Here is a 27550-nt window from a genome sequence, read left to right on the forward strand (position 1 = left end):
CGGCTGCGTTGACTCTGGACTTAATAAAGCACAGTGGACCAACACCAGCCGATGACATGGCTCCCCAAACCAACACAGACTGTGGAAACTTCACACTGGACTTCAAGCATCTTGGATTGTGTGCCTCTCCATTCTTCCTCCAGACTCTGGGACCTTGGTTTCCAAATGAGATGCAAAATTTGCTCTCATCAGAAAAGAGGACTTTGGACCACTGAGCAACAGACCAGTTCTTTTTTTCTTTAGCCCAGGTAAGACGTTTGACATTTGAAGCCCATGTCCAGGACCCGTCTGTGTGTGGTGGCTCTTGATGCAGTAACTCCAGCCTCAGTCCACTCCTTGTGAAGCTCCCCCCACACATTTGAATGGCCTTTTCCTGACAATCCTCTCCAGGCTACGGTCATCCCTGCTGCTTGTGCACCTTTTTCTTCCACACTTTTCCCTTCCACTTAACTTTCTATTAATGTGCTTTGATACAGCACTTTGAGAACATCCAACTTCTTTTTGCAATTACCTTTTGAGGCTTTCCCTCCTTGTGGAGGGTGTCAATGATGGTTTTCTGCACAACTGTCAGGTCAGCAGTCTTCCCCATGATTGTGAATTCAACTGAACCAGACTGAGAGACCATTTAAAGGCTCAGGAACCCTTTGCAGGTGTTTAGCTGATTAGAGTGTGACACTTTGAGCCTACAATACTGAACCTTTTCACAATATACTAATTTTCTGAGATTCTGAATTTGGGGTTTTCATAAGCTGTAAGCCATAATCATCAAAATTATATCAAATAAAGGCTTGAAATATCTTACTTTGCTTGTAATGAGTCTATATAATATATTAGTTTCACCTTTTAAGTTGAATTACTGAAATTAATGAACTTTTGCACGATATTCTAATTTTTCGAGTTTCACCTGTATATATATATATATATATATATATATATATATATATATATATATATATATATATATATATAAGTCATGGTCAGGAAAGTTATTATTTTAGCATATAAGAAAGGATATAGCCTACTATTTTTTTTTTATTAATAACGCATATTAATTAACTCAACGCATTTATTGAAAATAATTAATTAGAAAAATAATAATAAAAAAACATCTCAGAGGTACGAAAGGTGAGTTATGTGTGAACGACCCCTAAAAAGCGTAGTGAATATTTGTCATTTTAATATGCTTTGGAATGGCATTGGCTACTGCAACGCTACCAAAAAATTGTTTATTTTAGTAACTAACTGTTGTTTTGAAGGAAACAATAACCATGTTATTTTCTTTTTTGAAATGATGATGTTAAATTGTGTGTAAATAAGGAAGAAAGAATACCAAATGCAAAATCTTTGCTATGTCTCGTGAATATAAAGGATGAAAAGAAATGTAGAATCTCACAGAATGCCTTGCGCTGTCTCATTTCCCTGTTGTAGCTGTGATTACCTGTCGCGCAGGTAAATATGTTCACTGTCGGAGGGTGGCGCCGTTATGTGTGAAAACCTGCGATTCCTTCCGTATCAGAAAGAAGGTAAAAAACTCCAGTACTTGCCTACACTTGCTGCATGGACAACACCCGAAAAAAAAGATTTAGACTTTTTACAAGCACCGCCGATTCATGAAACAAAATATCTTGATTAGTTTTACATTGTTGGATATAATAAATAAATTATATCACCGGGAATAGACGGAATATCAAATGGAGGACTAGTAATTGTCACGTTAAATCCCGGAGTTTCACCTGAAACCTGCAAGAGTTCCTCGAAGGATCCACGCAGGACTGATACTTCAGTAAGGGTGTGTAACAGGAAGTACCTTTAATTCATCATGGTAAGTGATCTTATAACCAGGAATAAAGTTTTAAAATTATTTAAAAAATGCAAAATAACGAACTGTTGTTGCCACTAGATGCAAAGTAGTTTACTACTTGGCTGTAAATTAAGTTTTGATAGATATGTAGGCAACATCATGAGATTTTTCAATGAAAGATGCACTTTTAATGTTTTATTTATGAAGATTTATCATATCAGATTGTGCCTGCCACAAATACCTTCAAAGTATTTTGTGACATTAGAAGAATTCATGAGAAGGGGATCTTTCTTGCTCACATGCTGATTAAAATGTCTATGAAAATACCAGTAAAAGGATTGGCATATTGTGTTATTATCATTGGCACACACACATAGGCTATATGTATGTATGTATGTGTGTGTGTATATATATATATATGCATACACATGCATTTTGTTACATATGCTCAGATTTACTGAAGCAATTATCAATGTTTATTGCTTGAGGGTGAGAAAAATGTGGCTTATGTTACTCTGTTTTGTTGAAAACCTAATTTGGATATGCCTGACTTAGCATGTCAGCTATACACCTGCACAAAGACAAGGGACTACTTTTGTTGTAGTCCTAGAGCCTCTTTTCTTTTAGCTGAGGTTGCTTCAAACTAGAGACTAAGAGTTATCAGAAATATTATAATGTTAGATAAGACAAATTCAGTTTGAACTGTATTAGATAAAATGACTTGGACTTTAAAGGCATAGTTTGCCATCCTAGATGACATTTTGTCTTCTGCTGAACACAAACAAGGATTTTTAGAAGGCTTAACTATGTAGATCCATTCAGTGCAAGTAATTGTTGGCCAGACTCCAGTGGTTAAATCCACATCTTCAGAAGCGATATAATAGGTGTGGGGTGAGAATCAAAATTAATATTTAAGTCCTTTTTACTTTAAACTCTCCTTCCTGCCAAAAAGGTGGTGATGTGCACAAATAATGTGAATTGGCAAAAACAGAAGAAGAAGAATGTGAAAGTGGAGATTTATAGTAAAAAACATATTAAAAATGTATCTCTTTCTCACCCAAACCTATCATATTGCTTCTAAAGACATGGATTTAACCACTGGATTCTTATGGATTATTTTATGCTGCCTTTATATGCTTTTTGGACCTTCAAAGTTCTTGTCACCATTCACTCGCATTGTATGGATGTACAGAGCTGAGATATTTTTCTAAAACTCTGTGTTCAGCAGAAGAAATTGAGTCATACATAGCTAGGGTGGCATGATGGACATTAAATGATGAGAGAATTTTCATTTTTGGCTGAACTATCCCTTTAATGTTGCATGAGAATGTGAATGGGCATTTTTTTAATTACATTTATTTACATTTCATCTGTGTGTTGAACCACTCTCAACAAGTATTACCATTGGCTACCAGTTAATCAGTATTTTCTTACACTTATTAACCAGATCTAAAGCTCAGTCCACATGCAAAAAAAATATGTTTTTCACCTTTTTGGGTGAAAACATGCATTTAACAACATTGTGTCAGCATTGGGGGCCTGGGTAGCTCAGCGAGTAAAGACGCTGACTACCATTCCTGCAGTCGCGAGTTCGAATCATGCAGCCAGCCGACTCCAGCCGGGTCTCCTAAGCAACCAAATTGGCCCGGTTGCTTGGGTGGGTATAGTCACATGGGGTAACCTTCTCGTGGTCACTATAATGATGTTCTCGCTCTCAGTGGGGTTGAGTGAGTTGTGTGTGAATGCCAAGGAGAATAGCATGGGCCTCCACATGCACTACGTCTCCACGGTAACGCGCTCAACAAGCCACGTGATAAGATGTGTGGACTGACGGTCTCAGATGCAGAGGAAACTGAGATTCGTCCTCCTCCATCCAGATTGAGGTGAGCCACAAGGACTTGGAGCACATTGGGAATTCCTAATTGGGGAGAAAAAGGGAGGAAGAACAAAAAAAAACCCATTGTGTCAGCATTCAATTACATTTACATTTATGCATTTGGCAGATGCTTTTATGCAAAGTGACATACAGAGCCCTTATTACAGGGACAATCCCCCCAGAGCAACCTGGAGTTAAGTGCCTTGCTCAAGGACACAATGGTGGTGGTGGTGGTGGTGGCTGTGGGGATTGAACCAGTGACCTTCTGATTACCATTTTACTAGTTATGTGGTTTAGACCACTACACCACCACCACTCCAGTTAGACCATTATGCAATACATGCATTGAAATAAATAACTATCTCTCTCTCTCTCGCTCTCTCTCTCTCTGTCTTGAAAAGGGGAGCAAAGAGAAGTATCACTGGCAGACTCAGAATGTGAAGGTCAGCGGTGTGGATGACATGGTTCTCCTCTCCAAGATCAGCGAAGATGCCATCACAGATAACCTCAAGAAAAGATACATGGATGACTTTATTTTTGTATCCTTATGTGGATAATATACAGGGTGTTCATCATGTCATAGGGTCATACAAAAATGCCCTTGTTTGTTAATATAGGGTGACAGCGCTCTGGTTTCTTACATGCATTATTTTGCCTCTTTCTTGCTAATTAAAAGGAAATGTATTAGGTTACGGTTGACTGATATGCATTGTTCAGGTAAGAAAATTAAGATGAATTTTACAGTGCCCACTGTACATGCCTTAACCACAACTGTTCAGACATACATCGGTCCTGTGCTGATATCAGTGAACCCTTTTAAACAGCTGCCGTATTTCTCAGACCGCGAGATCGAGCTGTATCAGGGAGCTGTAAGTAGAAACATTTTTCTCGACTTCAGCCTTCTGTTGGTGTCTGATACATTGTGCTTTACTTTGCCTTAAATACATTAACATGGAACTGAATTAAAGATCTACATTTCATTCATCATTTCTACCACATACACTACCGGTCAAAAGTTTTGAAACACTTGACTGAAATGTTGCTCATGAGCTTAAAAATCTTTTGATCTGAAGACGTATGCTTAAATGTTTGAAATTAGTTTTGTAGACAAAAATATAATTGTGCCACCAAATTAATTTATTTAATTATAAAACAAAAATTTAACACAAAAAAAAAACTTTTTGAAATTGATGACTTGGACCAAATAATAAAGAAAAGCAGCTAATAAGTGCCCAGTATTGATGGGAATTCCTCCTCAGGGTGTTACCTCAAGAAGTTGGTTGAGAAAACGCCAAGAGTACATGTCTGCAAATTCTAGGCAAAGGGTGACTACTTTGCAGATGCTAAAATATAACACCGTTTTGATTTATTTTGGATTTTGCTTAGTCACAACATAATTCCCATAGTTCCATTTATGTTATTCCATAGTTTTGATAACTTTACTATTATTCTAAAATGTGAAGAAAAAAAATTATAATAAAGAATGTGTGTTTCAAAACTTTTGACCGGTAGTGTAAGTCAATTAGACATGGCAGGCAGTTTAATAGAGTAATGCTATTTCATGTCTGCTCTTGCCAATGTGATCAAAGAGGCTACTTTCGAATCTGTGCTTATTAGTATTTTCCCTTGTGGATGGCCAACTTATAGAAAGTATGTAGACAAATCAGGAGGCTGTATTGATTTTGGAGTAATGGGGGGGGCTGTGGCTCAGGTGGTATTAGCGGGATGTCCACTAATCACAAGGTTGGTGGTTCGATTCCCGGCCCACACGACTCCACATGCCGAAGTGTCCTTGGGCAAGACACTGAACCCCAAGTTGCTCCCAATGGCAGGCTAGTGCCTTGAATGGCAGCTCTGCCGTCAGTGTGTGAATGAGTGTGTGAATGTGTGTGTGAATGAGATGCAGTGTGATGCGCTAAGGTTAAAAAGGTGCTATATAAATTAAGACCTTTTACCATTTTTCTTTTAATTTTCCAAGATACACCCACATTTAAACCCAAAAGCATTTTGTCTGTGGGCCTTGCTAACCTTTTTACTGGCCCTGACACATGACCCTGACTTGACAATATTTAACAATATGTTAAATAGCTAATTTTAGTAACATATATTTGTTTCTGACACATATAAAATATATTTGAACTTTTCCTTTAATGTACATTTTTTGGTAACACTTAACAATAAGGTTCCATTTGTTAACATTAGTTAACATGAACTAACAACGTTTACTGCATTTATTAATATTGGTAAATGTTAATTTCAACATATAGTAATACAGTTTAAAAATCTAGTTGTATATGTTTACTTTAGTTAATGCACTGTGAACTACCATGAACTAACAATGAACAAGTTTGTTTATTAACTAACATTATCAAAGATAAATAAATGCTTTACATAAAAATATACTGTTCATTGTTTGTTCATGATACCTAATGTATTATCTTATGTTAACGAATGGAAACTTATTGTAAAGTCTTACAAATCTTTCTTCAAAAATGCTTTATTGTGATGCCAAGACACCTATAAATTCATGAAATCACTTTTGCTTTTAGAAAGCATTTTCATACTGTTCAAAAGATTACTTATTTGTTTATATATATATATATATCAGCCAGCTGCATAATGTTACTTTGGCAACACATTTAAAAGAATGTTCCTGGTTCAATACAAGTTAAGCTTAAACATTTGTGGCATAACGTTGATTACCACAAAAATAATTTCGACTCGTCTCCCCTTATCTTTTGAAAAAAGCTAAATTTGGGTTGCAGTGAGGCACTTACAATGGAAGTGAAAGGGCTTAGTAAGTAATTTTAGCACAAACTAAAATCATGTTAACAAGTATCATGTTTATGTCTTGTGGCAGTTATTAATTTTTTTTAAATGGTGTGTATTTGAATGTTTATGGACTGGCCCTATTCACTTCCATTTCAAGTGCTTTAATGTTACAGTGATGTTTTTTTGTTGTTTTTTTTAAATAAACCAGGCATGGGTTATTCAGAATTTTTGCCATCACTATGGTTTACAACTGAAATAATCTGGAAAGCCTTTGCATTTCTGACCCTAGATGAAGGAATGAAATGGTATTGTCAACAACAACAAAATATATCTAGTCTTTCATCCAGGCTCGATTGAGCTTAACTTGTATTGAACTCTGAATGTTCCTTTAAATTGGCACAGCTCAACAACAATGCAACTTATCACAAACATTCAAATGTTTGCAAGGCATAAAAACACATTTGCATAATCAACAAACATATTCTATTGTTCTCAGGCACAGTATGAGAATCCCCCCCACATCTACGCTTTGGCTGACAACATGTACCGCAACATGATGATTGACTCAGAGAATCAGTGTGTTATTATCAGGTCAGAGATCAAACCTGTACACCAGTGCCCTGAGGCACTTTAATTATGTTTGATTTTGCATAGTATCAAAGGTTTGCATCATATGTGATATGAGTGTGTTAATAATGCAGTGGAGAGAGTGGTGCAGGAAAGACTGTGGCAGCCAAGTACATTATGAGCTACATTTCGAAAGTGTCTGGAGGTGGGCCTAAAGTTCAGGTGAGTTTATAATGCACCAGATGTCTATTTAGTTACAGTGTACCTAATTAAACTCTGGTAGAAACCTAACATTTAAAAATAATTCACCTAGATCAGTTGTTTCGACACTTTAACACCATGCAGCCCCATCTTATAAATGGCAATTGACAGATTTTTTATTATAATAACCAGTTACATGGAGCATTACATTTGTGTATCAGAAACAGATGTGCTTGTAACTGCGAGATGGAAAGAGTAGAGGTCGACTGATGGTGGATCTTGGTGATTGGATAACTAAGGTGTTGGAAAAGGCAGATAGCTGACTAATCGGCCAATATTTATTATTTTTTTTTTTAAGATTTCCAAGTCTTTCCTTACTACGGTGGGCACATATATTGAGGCTACACAAGTCCAAAATTAATAAAATCCTAAATGCAGTTTATTGTGCAACCAAAATTCCAATAATAACCAGAAAAAAATTCAGATTTAGTGCATAACGTGGGCATTGTATAAAAAAAAAGTATTACATTACAAAGCTCCATATGCAAATATATAACAAATGAAGAATATTAAAGCCTATATATTCACCAGATGAAGAGTTGCGTGTGTGTGTGTGCGCGTATATGTGTGTATATATATGTGTATATATATATATATATATATATATATATATTACACACACATTTTCACTTGATAAGGATTATTGTTGAAGACTAAAAAAATTAGGAATTAAAAATATATACTATCGGAAACTATCAACACAGATTTTTCCCGATAATCGATAGTTCCAAAAAGCAACTATCGGCACCGATATATCGTCTACCTCTAGAAAAGAGCAGCGATTATGTGGTTGAACGGGCGATTCTGATTGTAATGCAAATTTTTATTTGTCAATAGAATACTGGCATGGATGCCAATTTATAGAGAAACTTTCAGCTATTATAAAATATATTCTATTTATATATATCTGCACACCTCTTTTTGGAACCTAGATAGTTGTCATGGTAGTGGGTGAACAAAACAAAGTCAAACTTTAAAGAGTGATCTCTTTGTTTGCCCGTTCTGTGACATTTAACTCTTTGTGCCAGTAGAAGAGATTGTACTTTCTCAGAGAAAAATGTAGATACAGATTTAGCGACTCATGACTGGATGTGTCTATATGGAGCTGTCCATTACCGAATTTGACAAAAACACGATTACACTTTGAAAGGGAAGATCAAGGAACTATGAAATTGGCATCATTTAAAGTGCATTCAGTGTTAAAGTAAATGAACATATACAAGAATCTGTGTGTGTGTGTGTGTGTGTGTGTGTGTGTGTGTGTGTGTGTGTGTGTGTGTGTGTGTGTGTGTGTGTTATACACAGCACACAACATTGATGGCATGCTGTATCTGCCTGTGACCCAATATTGTTTCCTCTCTTAGCATGTCAAAGAAATCATTCTGCAGTCCAATCCACTACTTGAGGCTTTTGGGAATGCCAAGACCGTGCGCAACAACAACTCCAGTCGCTTTGTAAGTCTCACCTGAGCGGTTTGTCTCTGATTTTTTGAGGGTTAAGTCAAGGTAACTCAGATTAATGATATGAATGAGCTGAAAGTTGTGCCTGGATGAAAGACTTGATATATTTTGTTGTTGTTGACAATACCATTTCATGCCTTCGTTTAGAGTCAGAAATGCAAAGGCTTTCCAGATGATTTCAGTTGTAAACCATTGTGATATCAGCCAATATTTGTAAGAAATTCTGAATAACATTTAAAACATTTTTATATGTATATATATTAAATAAATTATTCATACAAATTATAGTTTTGATGAATTATTTAAAAATATTATTTTGATAATATTATATATATATATATATATATATATATATATATATATATATATATATATATATATATATATATGTATGTATATATACTTTTAAATAAATGTAAAAAAAAATTAATTTACACATTGCATTAGTATAACATATTTTATATAAGTATATTTAATTTCATTGAATTTGTTGATAATATTTTTTAAATATAAGTTTATTAAATAATATTTTTTTTAGTTTAGTACTGAAAGAGTACTACTACTAAAACCCCTCTGCTGTTTGGTCCCTGGAGTTGATTTCAATCCTGTTCTAAGAATGTCATTTAGAAGAGCATGCTGGTTCTCAACATGTAACAACTTGTTGGTGCTGCAGGATTTGAGTGTATGATTGCAATTTGTGAAGTTGTACTTTAGTAGGTTTTAACATAATTTTTTTTTCCTGCAGTGGTATGTCAACACAAAAAGATGAGAAAACAAGCTTTGAATTTTTTGCATGATATCTTTGCCATTATGTTTATTTCATACCTCAGGGAAAATACTTCGAAATTCAGTTCAGCCGAGGAGGAGAACCTGACGGTGGAAAGATCTCTAACTTTCTGCTGGAAAAATCCAGAGTCGTGTCTCAGAACCATGGTGAAAGGAATTTCCATATATATTACCAGGTAAAGCATTGAACTCATGGAAACACGTTCAGGAAAAGGTCATTTCAGGGTATGACGAGTTATGCAATCGGGCATATGTCATGATGGTGGAGTGTGAGTTTATCCATTTAAAGGGATAGTTCACCTAAAAATAAAAATTTGGTCATCATTCCCTCACTCTCATATTGTTCCAGATCGAGTGACTTACCTCCTTCTGTCAAACACTGAAGGCCCTGGTGTACTTACGGCAAAGTTCTTCTTAATCCTAAGAAGTTTGAAACAGCTGAGCAACAGTATACTGTTTGCAAACATTCAAATAATTAATTTTGAGGATGCACAAGACTACATGTAAAACCTCAACTAATATGATATTAAAATGTTAGTTTAATTCCTCATTCTATGAGTAGAATTCACAAAGTTGCTCTTTTTTTTTCTCTCAATGATGATTTAAAGTAATATAAAGTAGATAATGTGTAATTTGTTATGTTTACATTCTGCATTCATGCCGCTAACACGCTATACACAGCCATAATATGCATGGCGCATTATTCATGCACGTTACACTGTAGTATTGTAATTTATGATGACACTGATACTATTGCTATGATGTGTGCATAGGCGGAAATCGCGGGGGGTCAGGACCCCCATCTAAGGGTTGTCCCCCCCTAAAATATCATTAAAATATGTGTATTGTAAATAATATAATGATATATTCTTAAAATAATTGTTTAAGAAATAAAATAATACAAATGCAAACGGGCAACAACAAAAAAACCCTTGGTGTCCCCTTAAACAATTGCTCTTGAGAATTGTTATGTTTATTGTCCCCCCCAACATTTTGATGAAATTTTCGTCCCTGGATGGGTGTATAAAAGAGTGTTAATTGTAGAATACAGACAAAAGAATTATGATAGAGGCATATGTTTGGGCAGATGTGTGAATAGCCTTCGGCTGCAAATGGCTTAATATTAAGTGAGTTAATTCACACCAAGTAAGGACAAATCTAAACAAGACATTTATTATGATAGGCATGTTTGTAAGTTTAATTCAATTAAAAGTTGTTAAAACATGGATTATGTTTTCTTTAATTGTTGTTGATCAGTGATACCCTTTCAAAAATTAACCATGGTTTTATGGCAGAAATTATGGTTTTACAATAGTAATATTTTTGTAACCATGAATGTAGTAACCGTGATTTTTAAGGAAGAAACCATGGTTTTTATACAATTAACAATGGTTTTACTGCAGTAATACTTTACTATCCATATAGTAACCATGGTTTTACCATAGTAATATTGTAGTAACTATGGGTATTTGGGTTTTTTACTATGGTTTTCTGCAAATACAGTATAATCATTAAACTATTATTACTGTCACTGACCTGTATTGTAGATATAATTGGATTTTTTACATTTAGTCATTTAGCAGAAGCTTTTATCCAAAGCGACTTAAGAGACAAAATGATTAACATAAGCAATTTGTCATACAAATCCAACAATATCCACAATATCATACTGTTACGTTCTATTAGTAGCTGGAATAGTACAGAAGTTAGAGCAGGATTGATTAAGTGCTCTTGGACGAGACATGTCTTCGGCTGTTTTTTGAATGTTGAGAAGGATCAACAGATTGGGTGTGGGTTGAAGGGATTCTGCCACTGAGGAACTGAGAATGTGAATGATCTGGAGGGCAACTTTGTGTCTTGTTGAAATGGAACCACTTGGTGTCACTCATTCTTTGATCACAGGGAGCGAGACCAGATATAGACCTGGAGTAGTGAGTTGAAATAAGAGGGTGCTGTTCCATTGGCTGTCATGAAGGTAAAAGTCAAAGCCTTGAATTTGATGCGGGCACCTAAGTGGGCCCGCTTTGGTTGGTTGAAGACCAGACGTGTCACCGTGTTCTGAATCAACTGCAGTGGCTTAATTTTACTAGTGAGGATGCTGGTCAACAGAGCATTGCATTAGTCAAGGCTTGACATGAAAGAGCTTCGACCAGGAGCTGCGCTGCATATTCAGACAGGAAAGGTCTGATTTTCCTGATGTTGTGATGCGCATACCTTCAAGATTTGGGCGGTTCCTGGCTGTCCTGTTTGGAGTTTGTATTGTTGAACAAAGATGAATTGTGAGGTTTTGGTCAACAGGTGGATTGGCAGGGATTACCAGAAGTTCTGTCTTGGCAAGGTTGAGTTGAAGGCGGTATTCCTTCATCCAGGCTGAGATATCTGAAAGGCAGGCTAAAATACAAGCTGAGATGTTCATTGGAATGGAATGACAGATAGAGCTGTATATCATGTGCATATCATCTATGAAGCAGTGATAGAAGAAGCCATAAAGATTAGTGGTTACTCTAGTAAAACCATGGTTCATTTTCGTTAGGTTAAATGTAAATATACATGTAAATAAAAGATTTAAAAAATAACATTTAAAAGTATCCTACTCGCATGCAATTGCAAAAAAAAGAATCTATATTGGCCTTGATAAACATTTTATTGGATCGAAAAGAAAATAAGTGGTATCGCCCATCCCTTCTATTAAACTATCAAAAGGCTACAATACTTTTAAGTGTCCTTCATGTTGGTAGTAGCAGTTCTTCTCTGAAATTTCTGTGTTTTTCAGCTCTTAGAAGGTGCCACGAAAGAGCAGAGAGAAAATTTAGGCATCACCACTGCTGACTACTACTTCTATTTAAACCAAACCAGCACCTACACTGTGGAGGATGTCAATGACAAGAAGGAGTTTGCAGACACTATGGTGGGTTTGCGATCATGTATCCTAATACAAACCTTCTGGTTGTGTTCCTGCAAATGTTTTTGAATTCACTCTTTCACTTTACACCACCCTGATAACGATATTGGTTTTTAAGGCTGCTATGTCAGTGGTGGGTCTATCCATGGAAGATCAGGACACTGTGCTGCAGATTGTGGCAGGAATTATTCATCTTGGCAACATTGCTTTCAAAGAAGAGGGCAACTATGCAGTGGTGGAGAGTGAAGACTGTGAGTTCACAATACAACATTATTTCATGTTTAGGATATAATGTGTTGTAGCTGTGGCCTAGCAGTTTGTGCATATGCTCCAAACACGTTGACCTATGTGTGCATACTCTATGGGAGATGCAGGTTCAAATCCAAACCTGATCCCATTTCCACCCTCTCTCCCCAGTAATATACTTACCCCTCTTTGCTGTCTCTATCAATATAAAGGTCAAACTGCATCATAGCCATAGATGCCATGCATGTATATTCAAGTGAGGCATTAACAAAAGAGAGTTAGCTGACAAAAGCTTTACAACCTTTTGGAAAATCATACTGACTGAATGTTGTGCTTCCTGCTGCCCTTCTCCATTATTCTTCTGCAGTCCTGGCATTCCCGTCATACCTGTTGGGAATCAATCAAGATGGTCTAAAGAAAAAACTAACAAGTCGCATCATGGATAGCAAGTGGGGTGGCAAGACGGAAAGTATTTCTGTCACCCTGAATACGGAGCAGGCCTCCTTCAGTCGGGACGCCCTGTCTAAAGCACTTTATTCTAGACTCTTTGACTACCTTGTTGATGTGAGTCAATCTGCTAGATATGAGCATTGTTGATATAAAACATGTCTATATACTTTTTATTTATTCAATATCAAGATTTTAAGTAAAACAAATTTATATTTTTAGGTCCATTTAAAACTAGTCAAGGCAAAATGTACACTTAACCTTATACATATATAATCGTACCATTCATTTACCCATAATTTACAGCATTTTGTAAAATGTGATATGCATTTCTGTGGTATATATTTAAAAAAAGACAAAAATAAGGGCTTTTAATTAAATGGATTTCTGCTTGTTGTATTTGTAGGCTATAAACAAGGCTATGCAGAAAGACCGTGAGGAGTTAAACATTGGAGTTCTAGACATCTATGGCTTTGAAATCTTTCAGGTGGATTTTGTTTTATTTTCTAAATGGATGTTCAAAGCCTCTCCTGTATATTATCCTTTTTACATCATATTCATGCTTTCATCTTTCTTCAGAAAAATGGATTTGAGCAGTTCTGTATTAACTTTGTAAATGAAAAACTGCAGCAGATTTTTATCGAGCTCACACTGAAAGCAGAGCAGGTAAGCTTCTTTTTTTCAATTAACATTTTTTTATTGATTCAAATAGTTGACAAAGAAAAACAAATATATATTGAATTCAAATTTAACTCCCTCTATTACCCCTCCACAATCATAAACCCCACCCCGACCCCCAATGAACATCCCCGTGGTCATGCACAAGTACACACACACACACTTAAAAAAAAAAAAAGAATATAATAATCATACACATCTAAAACTATGCATCCATCTCCACAGCCCCTTCCTGAAAGTCACCCAAAAACTCTAAATAAGGGCCCCATTTCCCAACAAATGACTCCCAGATCCCCAGCCTTCTATATGACACCTCCACAAAAGCAGCCACCCTCCCCATCTCCGTGCACCACTCCCGAAATGAGGATGCTCCAGCCAACTTCCATCCCATAACACAATCTGTATACCTGTCATCAATTCACATTTCACGTGGAGAGACACAATCCACTCATATTAACATTTTACATTTTGTCTTATTAGGAAAAAATAGATTGTGTGTCAAAAATAATATAATAAAGGCCACATTCCAACCCCAAACTTCCCCCAGAACCAAACAAACAAAAAAGAAAAACATGCGTATTAACCCCGCCCACGACAGCGCCAATTGGTGTCCATCCCTCTAAACTCAAACGGTCCATGTATACCTACGAGAGCCCCCTCGACAACTTTGCAGTTGGATTGCTCAAGTCCGGTGTTTCTATACAAATTTTGTGAGTTTTTATTTTATGTAATTCTATCAAACAAACTCCAGCCAATAGGCGGGATAAACACAAAGAACGTGTAGATTAATCCACATAACTGTCCCGAAGGTGTGTTCCTTCACAAAACAAGCTTCAACCGGTTGGTGCCCACTTTCCTTGGACGGTCAAGTGAATCAGTGTGTCAGGTCCTCTCAGCTGCAAAATGAGTATCACACAATGACTTACTCACTCCATTGACTTTATGAAGGACAATGCTTGCTGTGGGCATGTAAATATTTTGTGGCCATCCTTAGCATCTATTCTCAATTTGGCCCGGAACATCAGTTCAAAAGAGACCGTCCATTGATGTCTATCATGTTTCTCTCTTGTTGAATTCTCAAATTCTGGGAACAAGAAAAGGCTGTGGTTCTTCCAAGAAAGCCTTTCTTTACTCCTCGCCTCGTTTAACATGAGATCTTTATTGGAGGATCTCAGAAATTTGGCCAGAATTGATCGGGGCCTGTCTCCCTCGGATCTCAGAGCAGGAACTCTGTGACCTCGATCTATTTCCAGTTTATGGCCTGTTATGTTGAGCAGACTCAGGAAGAGCCCGTCCAGAAATTCCACCATAATCTGACCCTCTGCTGGCTCAGGAATTCCAACAATTCAGACGTTGTTTCGGCAGTTACGATTCTCACTGTCTTCCAACTTTTCCCAAACATGTTCCAAGTCCACCTTGGTCGCTAGCGGTTTAGCAGCTAATTCCCTCTCCGATGACTGCAGATAATCTGTTTCACAACATCCGCCATTCTTTTAACCATCTCAGTGAATTTTGTCTACATGGCAGTGATTAATTGACGTATTACAGCAAGCTCCTCCAAGTCTGCAACTTCGTCACTTTCATCAATTGTTGCTGAATTTCTTTTACCTCACTGGTCAAATTGAGTCCCTTGCTTTCGGCCTGCTGCTCGGGGGCATCAGCTTGAACACATAAGTGTCTTTTAATGTCTTCAGAGCCCGAGGATTTTGAATTCTTTGACATATTGTCTTCCTAGAACAGTTAAGAATCGGGGTGTATCGAGTCTCACAGGATTATGACACAAAATGTATTAAAACTAGCAAAGTGCGCAGAGCTTGCCAATCACTTGTCCGAACCTCACATGGTGCCACGTGACTCCTCAAGCTTCTTTTTAATAAACAGCTATATATATACTATATATACTTTTTCCAATGTTTTCCATTGTCTCTTTTGTAGGAAGATTATGTACAGGAAGGAATCAAATGGACCCCCATTGAATACTTTAACAACAAAGTGGTTTGTGACTTAATTGAGTCCAAACTGGTGAGATTATACTCTCTTTAAAGATTCCAATTGTTCTGTATCAATGTCTTAGTTTCAAATGCATAACAACTCCCTTTCAACTAATGGCTTCTTATGGGCCATGTCTGTCTTATTAAAACAGAATCCTCCTGGTATCATGAGCATCCTGGATGACGTGTGTGCCACCATGCATGCGAAAGGAGAGGGTGCAGATCAGACTCTGCTGCAGAAACTGCAGTCGCAAATTGGCACTCATGAGCATTTCAACAGCTGGAACAAGGGTTTCATAGTGCACCATTATGCAGGGAAGGTAAGAAACAACAGTTAAAGCACATAACTGTTAATCAGAAGGTCGCTGGTTCGATCCCCACAGCCACCACCATTTTGTCCTTGAGTAAGGCACTTAACTCCATGTTGCTACAGGGGGGATTGTCCCTGTAATAAGAGCACTGTAAGTTGCTTTGGATAAAAGCATCTGCCAAATGCATAAATGTAAATGTAACTCTCAACTCAAAAATCTCATACTTTTTCCCCACAGAGAAACTGATTTTTAATTGTTTCATTTAATATAGACCTAACATAGTTTATAGATTGTTAAGCAATGATATATGATTCTGTAGAGGCCTGTGGAAGTGTGATTTTAACTTAATTAAAACAATCATGTTTAATAGCCAAATTCACTTTGAAAACTACTCTACCTATATAATCCGATAGAGATCCACACCATTCACAATAAAGCATTGTGAATGATGTAATTAAAGGAAAATTCCATGTTCGGTACAAGTTAAGCTCAATCAACAGCATAATTAATAAATTTTGACTCGTGCCACTTTTTCTTAAAAAAAAAAAAAGAGCCAAAATCTGGGTTACAGTGAGGCACTTACTATGGAAGTAAATTGGGCCAATCCGTAAATGTTAATATATTCACTGTTTCAAAAGTATAGCCACAAGACATAAACAATATGCGTGTGAACATGATTTTAGTGTGATAAAATCACGTACTAACCTGTCCTGTTTTAAGATATAGCAGATTTTGCAATTTCGTTGATGTAATGTCAACAAACCCTTAAACGACTGTAAAAATTACAATTTAAACAATTTTACAGCTCAAATAAAACATGAGTTTTAACAAAATATTTAATGTCAGTGCTTTTATATATTATAAGCTTAACATTTCTTTATTTAAACCCTCCAAATATTGTCCCATCACAGTTGCACTCCACTAACATGAATGCATCTGTTTACAGTTAATTAACTGGTAGACGTAATGTTTGGATCATTTTTGATAGACTGTAGTAATGTGTGTGAAACACTGCCACCTATTGTGAATATGGTGTATGTGCATTGCATATGTCTGTGTTGTTTTACAAAATAGTCATTTTTTATTAAATTATTACCAAACCATATCAAATGATGCTACCCTTTTTATAAAAATGCTGTGTACATTTTTGGTTTTGCATATTAGTATGACTATGATACATAAATAAAAACTGAAAACTGATACTTTGAGTGTTTTGGAAAGTGCTTCCAGCAAGTAGAATGAAAGTAATATTGATTATATTATTTGAGTAACGAGATCCATATTTTTCCAGGTGTCTTATGATGTGAGTGGCTTCTGTGAGAGGAACAGAGATGTACTGTTCAATGACATCATCGAGCTCATGCAGAGCAGTGAGTTGTAAGTGTTGCTTATTTAGTTATTGTAACTTATTTTAGCTGGATTATAGCTGAAGCTTTTTAAAAACAAGCCTTCAATGCACTCACTGTGAGGTCCATGGTTGCAGAACATCTGCAGTTTCATGTCTTCGTGAAATCATAAATCACATAAATAAATCATAAAATCAATATGGTAGACCATTTTTGTGGTGGATTTTAAGTAGTTTTTTTTTTTTCATGTGAGATGTTGTGTGGCATATTACTCCATAGTATAGAAGTCAGCTGTATGTTTTTGTCTTCTGTGTGCTGGTAAGAAATGTTTGAAATCATGTCTTTTGCTTTTCGTCTGCATGCAAAGCACTTTCATCAGAGATCTGTTCCCAGAAAACCTTGAGGCTGAGAAGAGGGGCCGTCCCACCACTTCAAGTTCAAAGATCAAGGTAAAAAATCTAATTCACAGACTACAGAAATGCACAATAGAAATACAACTAGATGTAATCTAATATAAAGCACTCATGTTTCATTTAAGATGGCGCTTTACCACTAAGAAAGAAAATTCTACAGTGGATATAATTATTATTTTTTTTGTTCTGCTCAATAGAGGTAGAGGTTCCACCACCATAGTTATCAGTAGTGTGATCTCTATATCCAGTATTCGTAAATGATTATCTCCAATTTAAACATTTTATATTTATTCTGTTATCGCTCCACAGAAACAGGCAAATAATCTGGTCCAGACTCTAATGAAGTGCACCCCTCACTACATTCGATGCATCAAGCCCAACGAGACCAAAAAACCTCGCGACTGGGAGGAGAGTCGCGTCAGACACCAGGTGGAATATCTGGGACTGCGGGAGAACATCCGTGTGCGCAGGGCTGGTTACGCATTCCGCCGTGCCTTTAAGAAATTCCTGCAAAGGTACTTTTAAAATCATCACTAATCAATCCCTCAATGATTTCAAATGCTATATATATGGGCATTTTTATAAGTTGTATTTACAAACTGTAATGACATATTGCACAGATATGCTATCTTGACCAAAGAATCTTGGCCTCAGTGGTGTGGAGATGAGAAACAGGGTGTCCTGCACCTTTTAAAATCTGTCAACATGGACTCAGACCAGTATCAACTGGGCAAGACCAAAATCTTCATCAAGGCCCCTGAATCGGTATGTTTTTTTTATAACTTTGGTAACACCGTTTGCTGCAGATGTTTTCTCGAAAGTAAATTGTGGTAATCTAATTCTTTAACTGAGCATTTGGAACCAGGTTATCTTCCTACTGAGCACCTTAGAGGACAGGGCGGGATTTCTTTTTTCTGAAATAGTTTTGCGTGCCTTCGCAATGTTTGCATTTCTTCGCAATAATTTTGTGTTTCCTCTAAATAAATTTACCATGGTTTTACTACAGTAACCATATTTTAACCATGATATTCATAGAGAACCCATAGTGATAATACAGGAAAATGTTTGTGGTTATTAATGGTTTTATCATACAAATACCGTAGTTTAACTATGGTTTTATTATAGTAATATTGTAGACTGTAGTAACTATAGTTTTTGGCAGAAATGTTTTGGTGCCATGTTTTTTTTACTATAGTAATATTGTAGTAACTATGAAAAGTTAAATAACCATCTTTTTTTGGTGGAAACCATGGTTTTACTATAGATTAACTATGGTCATTTTTGTGGTTACTAAAGTTTTACCTCAAATTTGTATGATTTTTTTATTACTATAGTTTTCATTTTCTTTATTATTTCTGTGGTTTTACTACAAATATCAGGGTTAAAATATGGTTACTATAGTAAAACCATGGTACATTTATTGCGAGGGCTCACAAAACTTGTTGCAAGGACACACAAACTATTGCAATGCCAGCACACAATTACGAGTGCACGCAAAACATTTTCAGAACTATTTCTTCCTGTGTTGGCTTTGTAAATAATGTTTCTGAGGTGGGTCGGTTTGTTTTATTCATGGACAAACTGAATTACTTTGCTGTTTGGCAACTAAAATGCATACCTCAGGCATTATGTGCAGCATTAAGAAGTAATTCAGTCACACTGAATGAATATCAGAAATTCCTTCACGCATGCTTCGAATGGCCTCTTGTATGGTTGAATTTCCTAAACCCTGATTATGGAGAATGGAATCCATATGTTTTGCCATTGAGTGCAACAGGTCTGGTTCCAGGAGTAAAAACCCATAAATATTTTCCATAAATTAATTAATTTTTAACTAAAACGTATAAACGTTTAAAGACAGACCGTGAACTCCAAGATTGTTCATTGATGGTATACGCCTTTGTTGAAGCCAGCAGTCTGTGTTATTTCAACTTCACTGTTTAAAAACATGTTTATTTGTGGGATGTCTGGTGAACAACTACATTACCCATGGTCCAGCAGAGAAAGGTCCACCAATCAGACAACCGCAGCCAACAAAGCCTGCCAAACAAGTCCAGCAGCGAGCGCCCCCTTCCAGGAAACACTGTGAATGATGCAATCGAGTCGGTGTCCCTAAACCCTTAAACAACATATTAGAATATTTTGCATTAAACCTAAAATATCTTCTATAATCACAACATGAAGTCAATAGTTTTATATATGTCCATGATTTGTTATTCGATTATGTCATGTCCAATGCTTCATGGGATTGTAGTTCGTACCCTAGTGAAAGACGGTAAGTACGCAGTCTTGTACCTTTGTCTTTTAGTCCAATTTTCAAATACTTTTTTGCTTCAAATCAAAGTTTGCAATGCTGTGATTCACCTTGGAGCTGGTTGGTTTGGATTTATGGCTTACAACTCTTTTATGAAGGATTGTACAAAAACACTATGAAAAAACGAATTAGAAAAAACTTCCCAAACCCAGGGGGCTGAAAAGGTGGGCGGTGAATGTTGAACTCAATTGTCCTATGAAGTTAAGTGGGCGGGAAACCATAGTTGTTTTGGTCATTTGGTGATATTTTGTGATCTCATGCTCATCTTTGTGTTTTGTTGACATTTTGAATCACTAGTGATTGTAAGTATGACATGTCAGTAAGCTTCCTCTGTCATCTTCAGTTGTTTCTACTGGAGGAGATGAGGGAAAGAAAGTACAATGGATATGCTCGGGTAATTCAGCAAGCCTGGCGCAAGCACATCGCTGTGCGCAAGTATGTCCGCATGCGAGAGGAAGGTAAGAGCTCACTCTAATTCCTCTGTCGATACAAATAGAAAAAAATATCCTTTTCTATATGATATGTAGTATATAATGTAGAATCTACACTCACTGAGCACTTTATTAGGAACACCTGAACACCTCATTTTCATGTGATTATCTAATCAGCCAATCGTGTGGCAGCAAAGTGCAATGCATAAAATAATTGTGATAAGGGTCAGAAGCTTCAGTTAATTTTCATATCAACCATCAGAATGGGGGGAAAAAATTATCTCTGTGATTTTGACCGTGGCATGATTGTTGGAGCCAGATGGGCTGGTTTGAGTATTTCTGTAACTGCTGATCTCCTGGGATTTTCAAGCACAACAGTTTCTAGAGTATATACAGAATGCTGCCAAAAACAAAAAACATTCAGTGAGTGGCAGTTATGCAGATGGAAACACCTCGTTGATGAGAGAGGTTAATGGAGAATGGCCAGACTGGTTTGAGCTGACAGAAAGGCTACAGTAACTCAGATAACCACTCTGTACAATTGTAGTGAGCAGAATAGCATCTCATAGAATGCACAACAAGATGAACCTTGAGGTAGATAAGCTACAACAGCAGAAGACATCGTCGGGCACTTTATTACGACTAAGCTCAGTGAGTGTATAAATAATGTTCCATCTAAAGTCTGTACAAGTCTGTACAAGTTTATAGTAAGTTCATACAAGACTACACACAAAGTAAACTTGTGTAAATTGCTCAATATGGGGTTTGAGCTTTGCCATGGTCAATGTACCTGGCACATTGAGCCTTGGTTGTATGAAATGTGCTATGTCTCGTGTCAAAAAGCACCTTCCCCCAAAATGTTGGATTTTAGAACACAGTGAAGTGTACTTCCTTGTAAATCATATTGCTTCTTTGCTGATTGCAGCATCTGACCTCCTGTTGAATAAGAAGGAGAGACGGAAGAACAGTCTGAACCGCAATTTCGTAGGCGACTACCTCGGCACAGACAACCATCCAGAAATTCGTCAGTTTGTGGGTCGTAGGGAGAGGATCGACTTTGCTGACGTCGTGGTCAAATATGATCGCAGGTTTAAGGTACAATTCATATGCTACTAAATCATTAGTTCTCAAACTGGACACGCAGAAACTCGTGTAAAAAAATGACACATTTTCAAAAGTATTTTGTTTGTTTACCGAAGCAGCTTGCCAACAGATGTGTCCTCCTTCACATGCACTTCATCTGATACATTTCATGTGGCTATGTGCTCACATGCTCTTTCAATGCCTACAGACTGTCAAGCGTGACCTCATTCTCACCCCTAAGTTCCTCTATCTGATTGGACGTGAGAAGGTGAAACAGGGTCCTGAGAAAGGCCAGATTCGGGAGGTCTTGAAGAGGAAGATTGAGGTGGAGAAGATCCAGTCTGTCTCTCTCAGGTAATCTATTATGTAAAATGCATAATAACCTTTAGGACTTGAAACATCTCCCAACATGCAAGCTTGAAAAGACTCAATAATTCATGCATTTATGTCAGAATGAAAGATCTGAATCAAGGTTTTGTAACCCCAAAGTTCTTATTTTATACTGTTGTTGTTTCACAAAATTGCATACGTCTACTTTTAAAGGTTTGTCCATTGCATGTATTTCTGTTCTCACAGCACACTACAGGATGACATCTTCATTGTGCACGAGGAGCAATATGATAGCGTGATGCAGTCTGTCTTTAAAACAGAGTTCCTCAGTCTTGTGTACAAGCGTTATGAAGAAAAAACCCACAAAAAGCTGCCACTTAAGTTCAACAACCTGTAAGCACCACTTTCATTATACTGTAGCTGTTTCCCTCACTGTGAGAAGTGCCATAATTGTGTCACACTGTTGGTTTTGTAATAGTTTATCAAAGACAAATTGCTCTTGGACATTGTACTCTCTTGCAGACTTGAATTTAAGGTTAAGAAAGGTGGCTGGGGTCCGTTTGCCTCTGCTGGTTCTCGACAGATCCAGTTTCAGATGGGACAGGGTGATGATACAGTTCTGAAGCCCAGCAGCAAGGTTCTAACTGTAAGCATTGGACCAGGTCTCCCTAAAAACTCAAGTGAGTGTTGAAATGTTACCTTAATGTAGTAAAAAAGGTTTTATAAAGAGTTTAGTAAGTTGTGCAATTCTGCATTTTTACCTCTGATCAGTTGTGTGTTGTCTGTTAACAACGTTATTATTACAACCATATTATTACAACAATGCAATCACTATCTAGTGCATCTACATCTGCAATAAAAAATTTTGCGGACATTCATATTTATCATCCCTACAGGACCCACTCGCCGTGACAACCGAAAGAGTAGATACGTGGGAAACCAGAATCGCAACATAGGCCAGTATTCACGTGGTAAGACCACTGTACCACTATTTACACAAGACTTTCAAAACTACCTTTGACTAGAGGTAAAAATGTTTTATATTGCCTGTGATTTAAGAACCTTCTAAGACTGATGGTCAAAAAAGAGGAACCCAGGGCCTGCAGCCCTCCGTTAGGCACTCTCTGCTGCGTCAGCAGTCCAGTATGGATCAGCCCACCCTTCCCAGACTCCAGGGATCTCGCCGCAGTCAGCACGAGAGCAAGATCTACACTGATATGGGCTTCATGAATGTTCCGGACCAAGGCGTGGCAGGGTGAGAGGAAGAGGATCCTATGACCGTTTGTAAAAGCTATGAGGAGAAAATACTGTAGTATTTGATTCTTCAGTAAGGGGAACTTCTCTTTCCCCTGTGGTGATTTCAAAGAAAAAAAATGCTTAAAATGACCAAACTAGTTTTAAAGTATAGATTATAATAGCTTTAAAAAAAAAAAAAAACATTGTCTCTTTAATTTGTCTTTAATTGTTGAAAGGTAAAATTTGCCACATTTTCTTAGCCAGAATTTCTGAATTTTGGGCTTGTCATTTATGTACAAAACTTCCTCTCTTTATTACATTTATTAAAAAAAAAAAAAGTTTTATATTAATATTAAATTGATATTAAATAAAATCTTATTAAATCACTAAAATTACAAAAAATTACTACAATTAAATTAATATTAAACCTGTATTGAAGAGGGGGCCTGGGTAGCTCTGCAAGTATTGATGCTGACGACCACCAATGAAGTCTCGAGATCGAATCTAGGATGTGCTCAGTGACTCCAACCAGGTCTCCTAAGCAACTAAACTGGCCTGGTTGCTAGGGAAGGTAGAGTCATATGGGGTAACCTCGTCGTGGTTGCGATTAAGTGGTTCTCGCTCTCAATGGGGTGCGTGGTAAGTGATGCGTGGATCGCGGAGAGTAGCATGGGCCTCCACGTGATAAGATGCGCAGATTGACAGTCTCCGAAGTGGAGGCTACAGAGATTTGTCCTCCACCACCTGGATTGAGGTAAGTACCTGCGCCACTACGTGGACCTACTAAGTAGTTTGAATTGGACATTTCAAATATGGAGAAAAGGGGATAAAAATAAAACCGTACTGAAGCTTCTTTACTGTATTTATAATATATTAAATTATAAAATATTTTCGATATATTAAAACAAATATATTTTAATATGGTATTTATTTTATGTATTTGTAATGTTTTTAAACTAAGAATCACTGTCCCCAATACTACTGTTAGTCCCATCAAACCAAGCATTGCAGATAATTAAAAAAAAAATTCTATTGTATTTTTAAAATGAGAAGTGATAGGAGCACATCTCGCCCAATGCGGTTCACAGAGAGTTTGAAGAATTAATGGAAAATACATTTTAGCGTTTCACATTGTGATCTGAGAGTAGGTCTATTACCAAATCAGTTAGTGTTTGAGAATTTAAATTCATGTATTTGCTAGTGTTAGAAAATACAAGACTTATCCATCTTTTTCTTTTTTTCTTTTTTTTTTTTCTCAAAAAGTGAGAAATATCATTAATCATCACACAAAATCAAAATCCACTGTAAGGTTGATCAAGACAATAATCAGATGTTTAGATTTCAGGACATGTTTAACACAGATAAAACATAGTTTGAATAAGTTCTAAATAAGTTGTAAGTAGCCAGATCTGACCCTTATTTAAGAATCTCCCCATTTTCTTATCTATACTTGACTGATTATACTTGAAGGGATAGTTCACCCAAAAATGTAAATACTGTCATGCCATTCCAGAGGTGTATGACTTTCTTTCTTCTGCTTGACACAAGATCAATATTTAAGTCCTTTATGTCATACATATCCACTTTCAAAATGTAAAAGTGGAGATTTATAGTAAAAAATGACTTAAATATTGATATGTTTCTCACTCACACTTGTCATATCGCTTCTGAAAAAAAATTATTAAACCACTTGAGTCATATGGATTACTTTTATGTCGTCTTTTTGTGATTTTTGGAGCTTCAAAGGTCTGGTAACCATTCACTTGCATTGTATGGACCATCAGAGCTGATAAAAATCTTAATTTGCGTTCTGCAGAAAAAAGAAAGTCATACACATCTGGGATGGCATTAGGGTAAATTATTATTTTGTTATACAACAAACTACAAATCCCTCTCCACTACCAATCCCAGAGAATCCTCCAAAAAGGCCAAATATCTACCCCATTTCCTGTTAAACTAATTTAATTTTCCCATCATTCTATACATTACTCCTATCTCTTTGCACCACTCCTAAAATGAGGGTGCTCCAGCCGACTTCCATCCCCTGAGAATGATCCGTCTGCCGATCATAACTCCTGCTAGAACCCAACTTGTTATATGTCTATCCCCTATATTAATGACCGCCTCATCATCTAAGATACAGAGTCTGGGGCAAAATGAAAACTGAGTGTCCAATACATCACACATAAACCTCTGAACCCTCACCCGAAATTCTTGGATCTTAACACACCACCAAAAAACATGGGTTGTGTCTCCATCTTCTAATTAGAATTGCCAGCAGGTGGGTGTGTCTTTAAGACCAAGCCTATACAATCTAGAGGGAGTCCAAGAGAATTGATGTAAAATCTTTTAGAATCCAAGCCCACACACCCTCCTCCAATACCAAGTTTAAATCTTTCTCCCATAATCTCTTGAAAGAAGTTAAATCTCCAACCCTTAGACTCTAAATTAACTGGGAGTAAATACACTGATGCCTCCATGACCTTTTCCAAAAGCAGTAATCACCTCTCCCAGAGTATCTGCTGCTTTAGGGGGGTGTATGCTACTCCCAAAAATAGTGTAGAGCAGTTGGCACAGCTATAAATGCCTAAAGAACTGAGATCTGTGAATCCTAAAATGTTGAACCATATTTTCATAGGATCTCAACACTCTCACTCTCATATAGGTCACCGAGTGTATTAATCTCCCTCACAATCAACTCTGTCTAGCAGAAGGGGCACTTTTTAATATTTAATTTTGGGTTCAGCTATATGCTCGAGGCAATATTTAAATAAATGTCTGAATTAAACTCTCTGGACACTTTTGTCCATACCGAGAGCAAAAGTGAGATAACGGGGTGTAACTAAGGGTAAATGATTATTGATTTTTGGGTGAATTATCACTTTAATGATCTTTCACAAAGGAAACTAATATTGTCTTTCTCTGCATTTCCTTTCTGCACTACAGAATCCAACGACGACGATCGAAAGAGTGCAAGCCTCCACCAGGGTCAGGGCGACCTAAACCCGGCCCCAAACCCAAACCCAGACCCCGCACCCCACAATGCAAAGCACTGTACACCTATGATGCCCAGGACACAGATGAACTCAGCTTTCAAGTAGATGATATCATAGAAATAATATTTGAAGGTAATCAACAGGACAAGAAAACTTTATATAGTTTAAGTCATTGTTATTTGCAGTAAGTAGCAGCATTGACCACTTCTCTGCTCTCTGTCTAGATCCCTTAGGTTGGTGGCAAGGACGTTTTCGAGGAAAGGAAGGCATGTTTCCTGGCAATTATGTTGAGAAGATCTAAATTGGAATGCTTTTGGTTATGATTCTTATTGATTGTGATCATCATTTTGATCACAAGTCCAACAAAGCTATCAAAAGTAATTAAGGAGAGCAGTACTAACTGTATTGATGTCTGGGAGCCATAACATACAGTATACCCAAGTGAATGGATGTTTACTAAACTTGGAGCAAAATGAGCAAAAATGTTGACAAAAATGTGTTTAAATAATAAGAATACACATAATATAGTATAGGATACATTTTTACCACCTACTACAGTCAGATAAACTTATTATTTGATTATTTGTTTTGTAGAAAGAGATATTAGATGTAAATGTAGAAGGAAATCATTATTGCTGATCATGTTAACTATTGTAAAACACCCAAGTTTTTTAAAATATGTTTTTAAGAATTGAATGGATACATTAATAATCTGTATTTTACTGAAGTTGCATTTTAAAGATCTGCTTTTTTTCCACTGGTATTGTGCAGATGTATACAATCAGAAAAAGTATTTTCAAATACTCTGAACAAAATAAAATGGAACTATTTGGTCCAATGTTCATTTTGTTTTAAGATAATCTCAATATAATTAATTAGACCAATTTAAATTCTATCTTCATTCTATATTGCAATTATCCTGTTTCAAACCGTATGTCTTTCTTTCTTCCGTGGAACAGCGAAAGAGAAGTTTAGCAGAATGTTTGAGCTGTTCTCTTCCAAACGATGAAAGTGAATCAGGACCAGGGGCTTTCAAGCTCCAAAAAAGCCTCATAAAAGCAATGCTAAAGTAGTCATTTGACTTGTGCACTATATTCCAAATCCTCTTAAGCCAGACTGGTAAAGACAGAAATTAAAGCTGTTATTCACTGATAATCTTACTTAACAGACATAGTCACCATTCACTGTTTGGAAAGGAGTAGCTTAGACTGATAAAAAAAAAAAAACTAATTTTGTCTTCCAGTCATCCGGTTTTTGGAACAACATGAGGGTGAGTATGGTAAATGATTACAGAAATTTCATT

At 36.7% G+C, this 27550-nt stretch overlaps 1 protein-coding gene across 1 annotated transcript; it reads left to right on the forward strand.

Annotated features, from left to right (window-relative positions):
- The first annotated feature begins 1531 nt into the window (after nt 1-1531).
- LOC127656223 (unconventional myosin-Ie-like) lies at nt 1532-27074 on the forward strand. The gene is made up of 27 exons (XM_052144428.1): nt 1532-1822; nt 4079-4216; nt 4457-4546; nt 6946-7040; nt 7151-7238; nt 8642-8731; nt 9568-9699; nt 12297-12431; nt 12544-12676; nt 13039-13235; nt 13525-13605; nt 13698-13784; nt 15732-15818; nt 15940-16107; nt 17390-17475; nt 17812-17893; nt 18167-18372; nt 18478-18622; nt 20515-20629; nt 21528-21697; nt 21894-22039; nt 22262-22408; nt 22538-22695; nt 22912-22986; nt 23075-23270; nt 26198-26379; nt 26472-27074. Exons 1-27 carry the CDS (start codon nt 1820-1822, stop codon nt 26546-26548), a joined length of 3309 nt encoding a protein of 1102 aa, XP_052000388.1. The 5' UTR covers nt 1532-1819; the 3' UTR covers nt 26549-27074.
- The last annotated feature ends 476 nt before the right edge of the window (nt 27075-27550 follow it).

Source organism: Xyrauchen texanus, chromosome 15 (assembly GCF_025860055.1).
Source record: "Xyrauchen texanus isolate HMW12.3.18 chromosome 15, RBS_HiC_50CHRs, whole genome shotgun sequence".
Taxonomy (NCBI): domain Eukaryota; kingdom Metazoa; phylum Chordata; class Actinopteri; order Cypriniformes; family Catostomidae; genus Xyrauchen; species Xyrauchen texanus.

Coding starts and splice junctions, on each gene's coding strand:
- LOC127656223 (XM_052144428.1), top strand. Junction 18,623..20,514: donor TCATCAAGGCCCCTGAATCG/GTATGTTTTTTT, acceptor TGTCATCTTCAG/TTGTTTCTACTGGAGGAGAT. Junction 21,698..21,893: donor AATATGATCGCAGGTTTAAG/GTACAATTCATA, acceptor CAATGCCTACAG/ACTGTCAAGCGTGACCTCAT.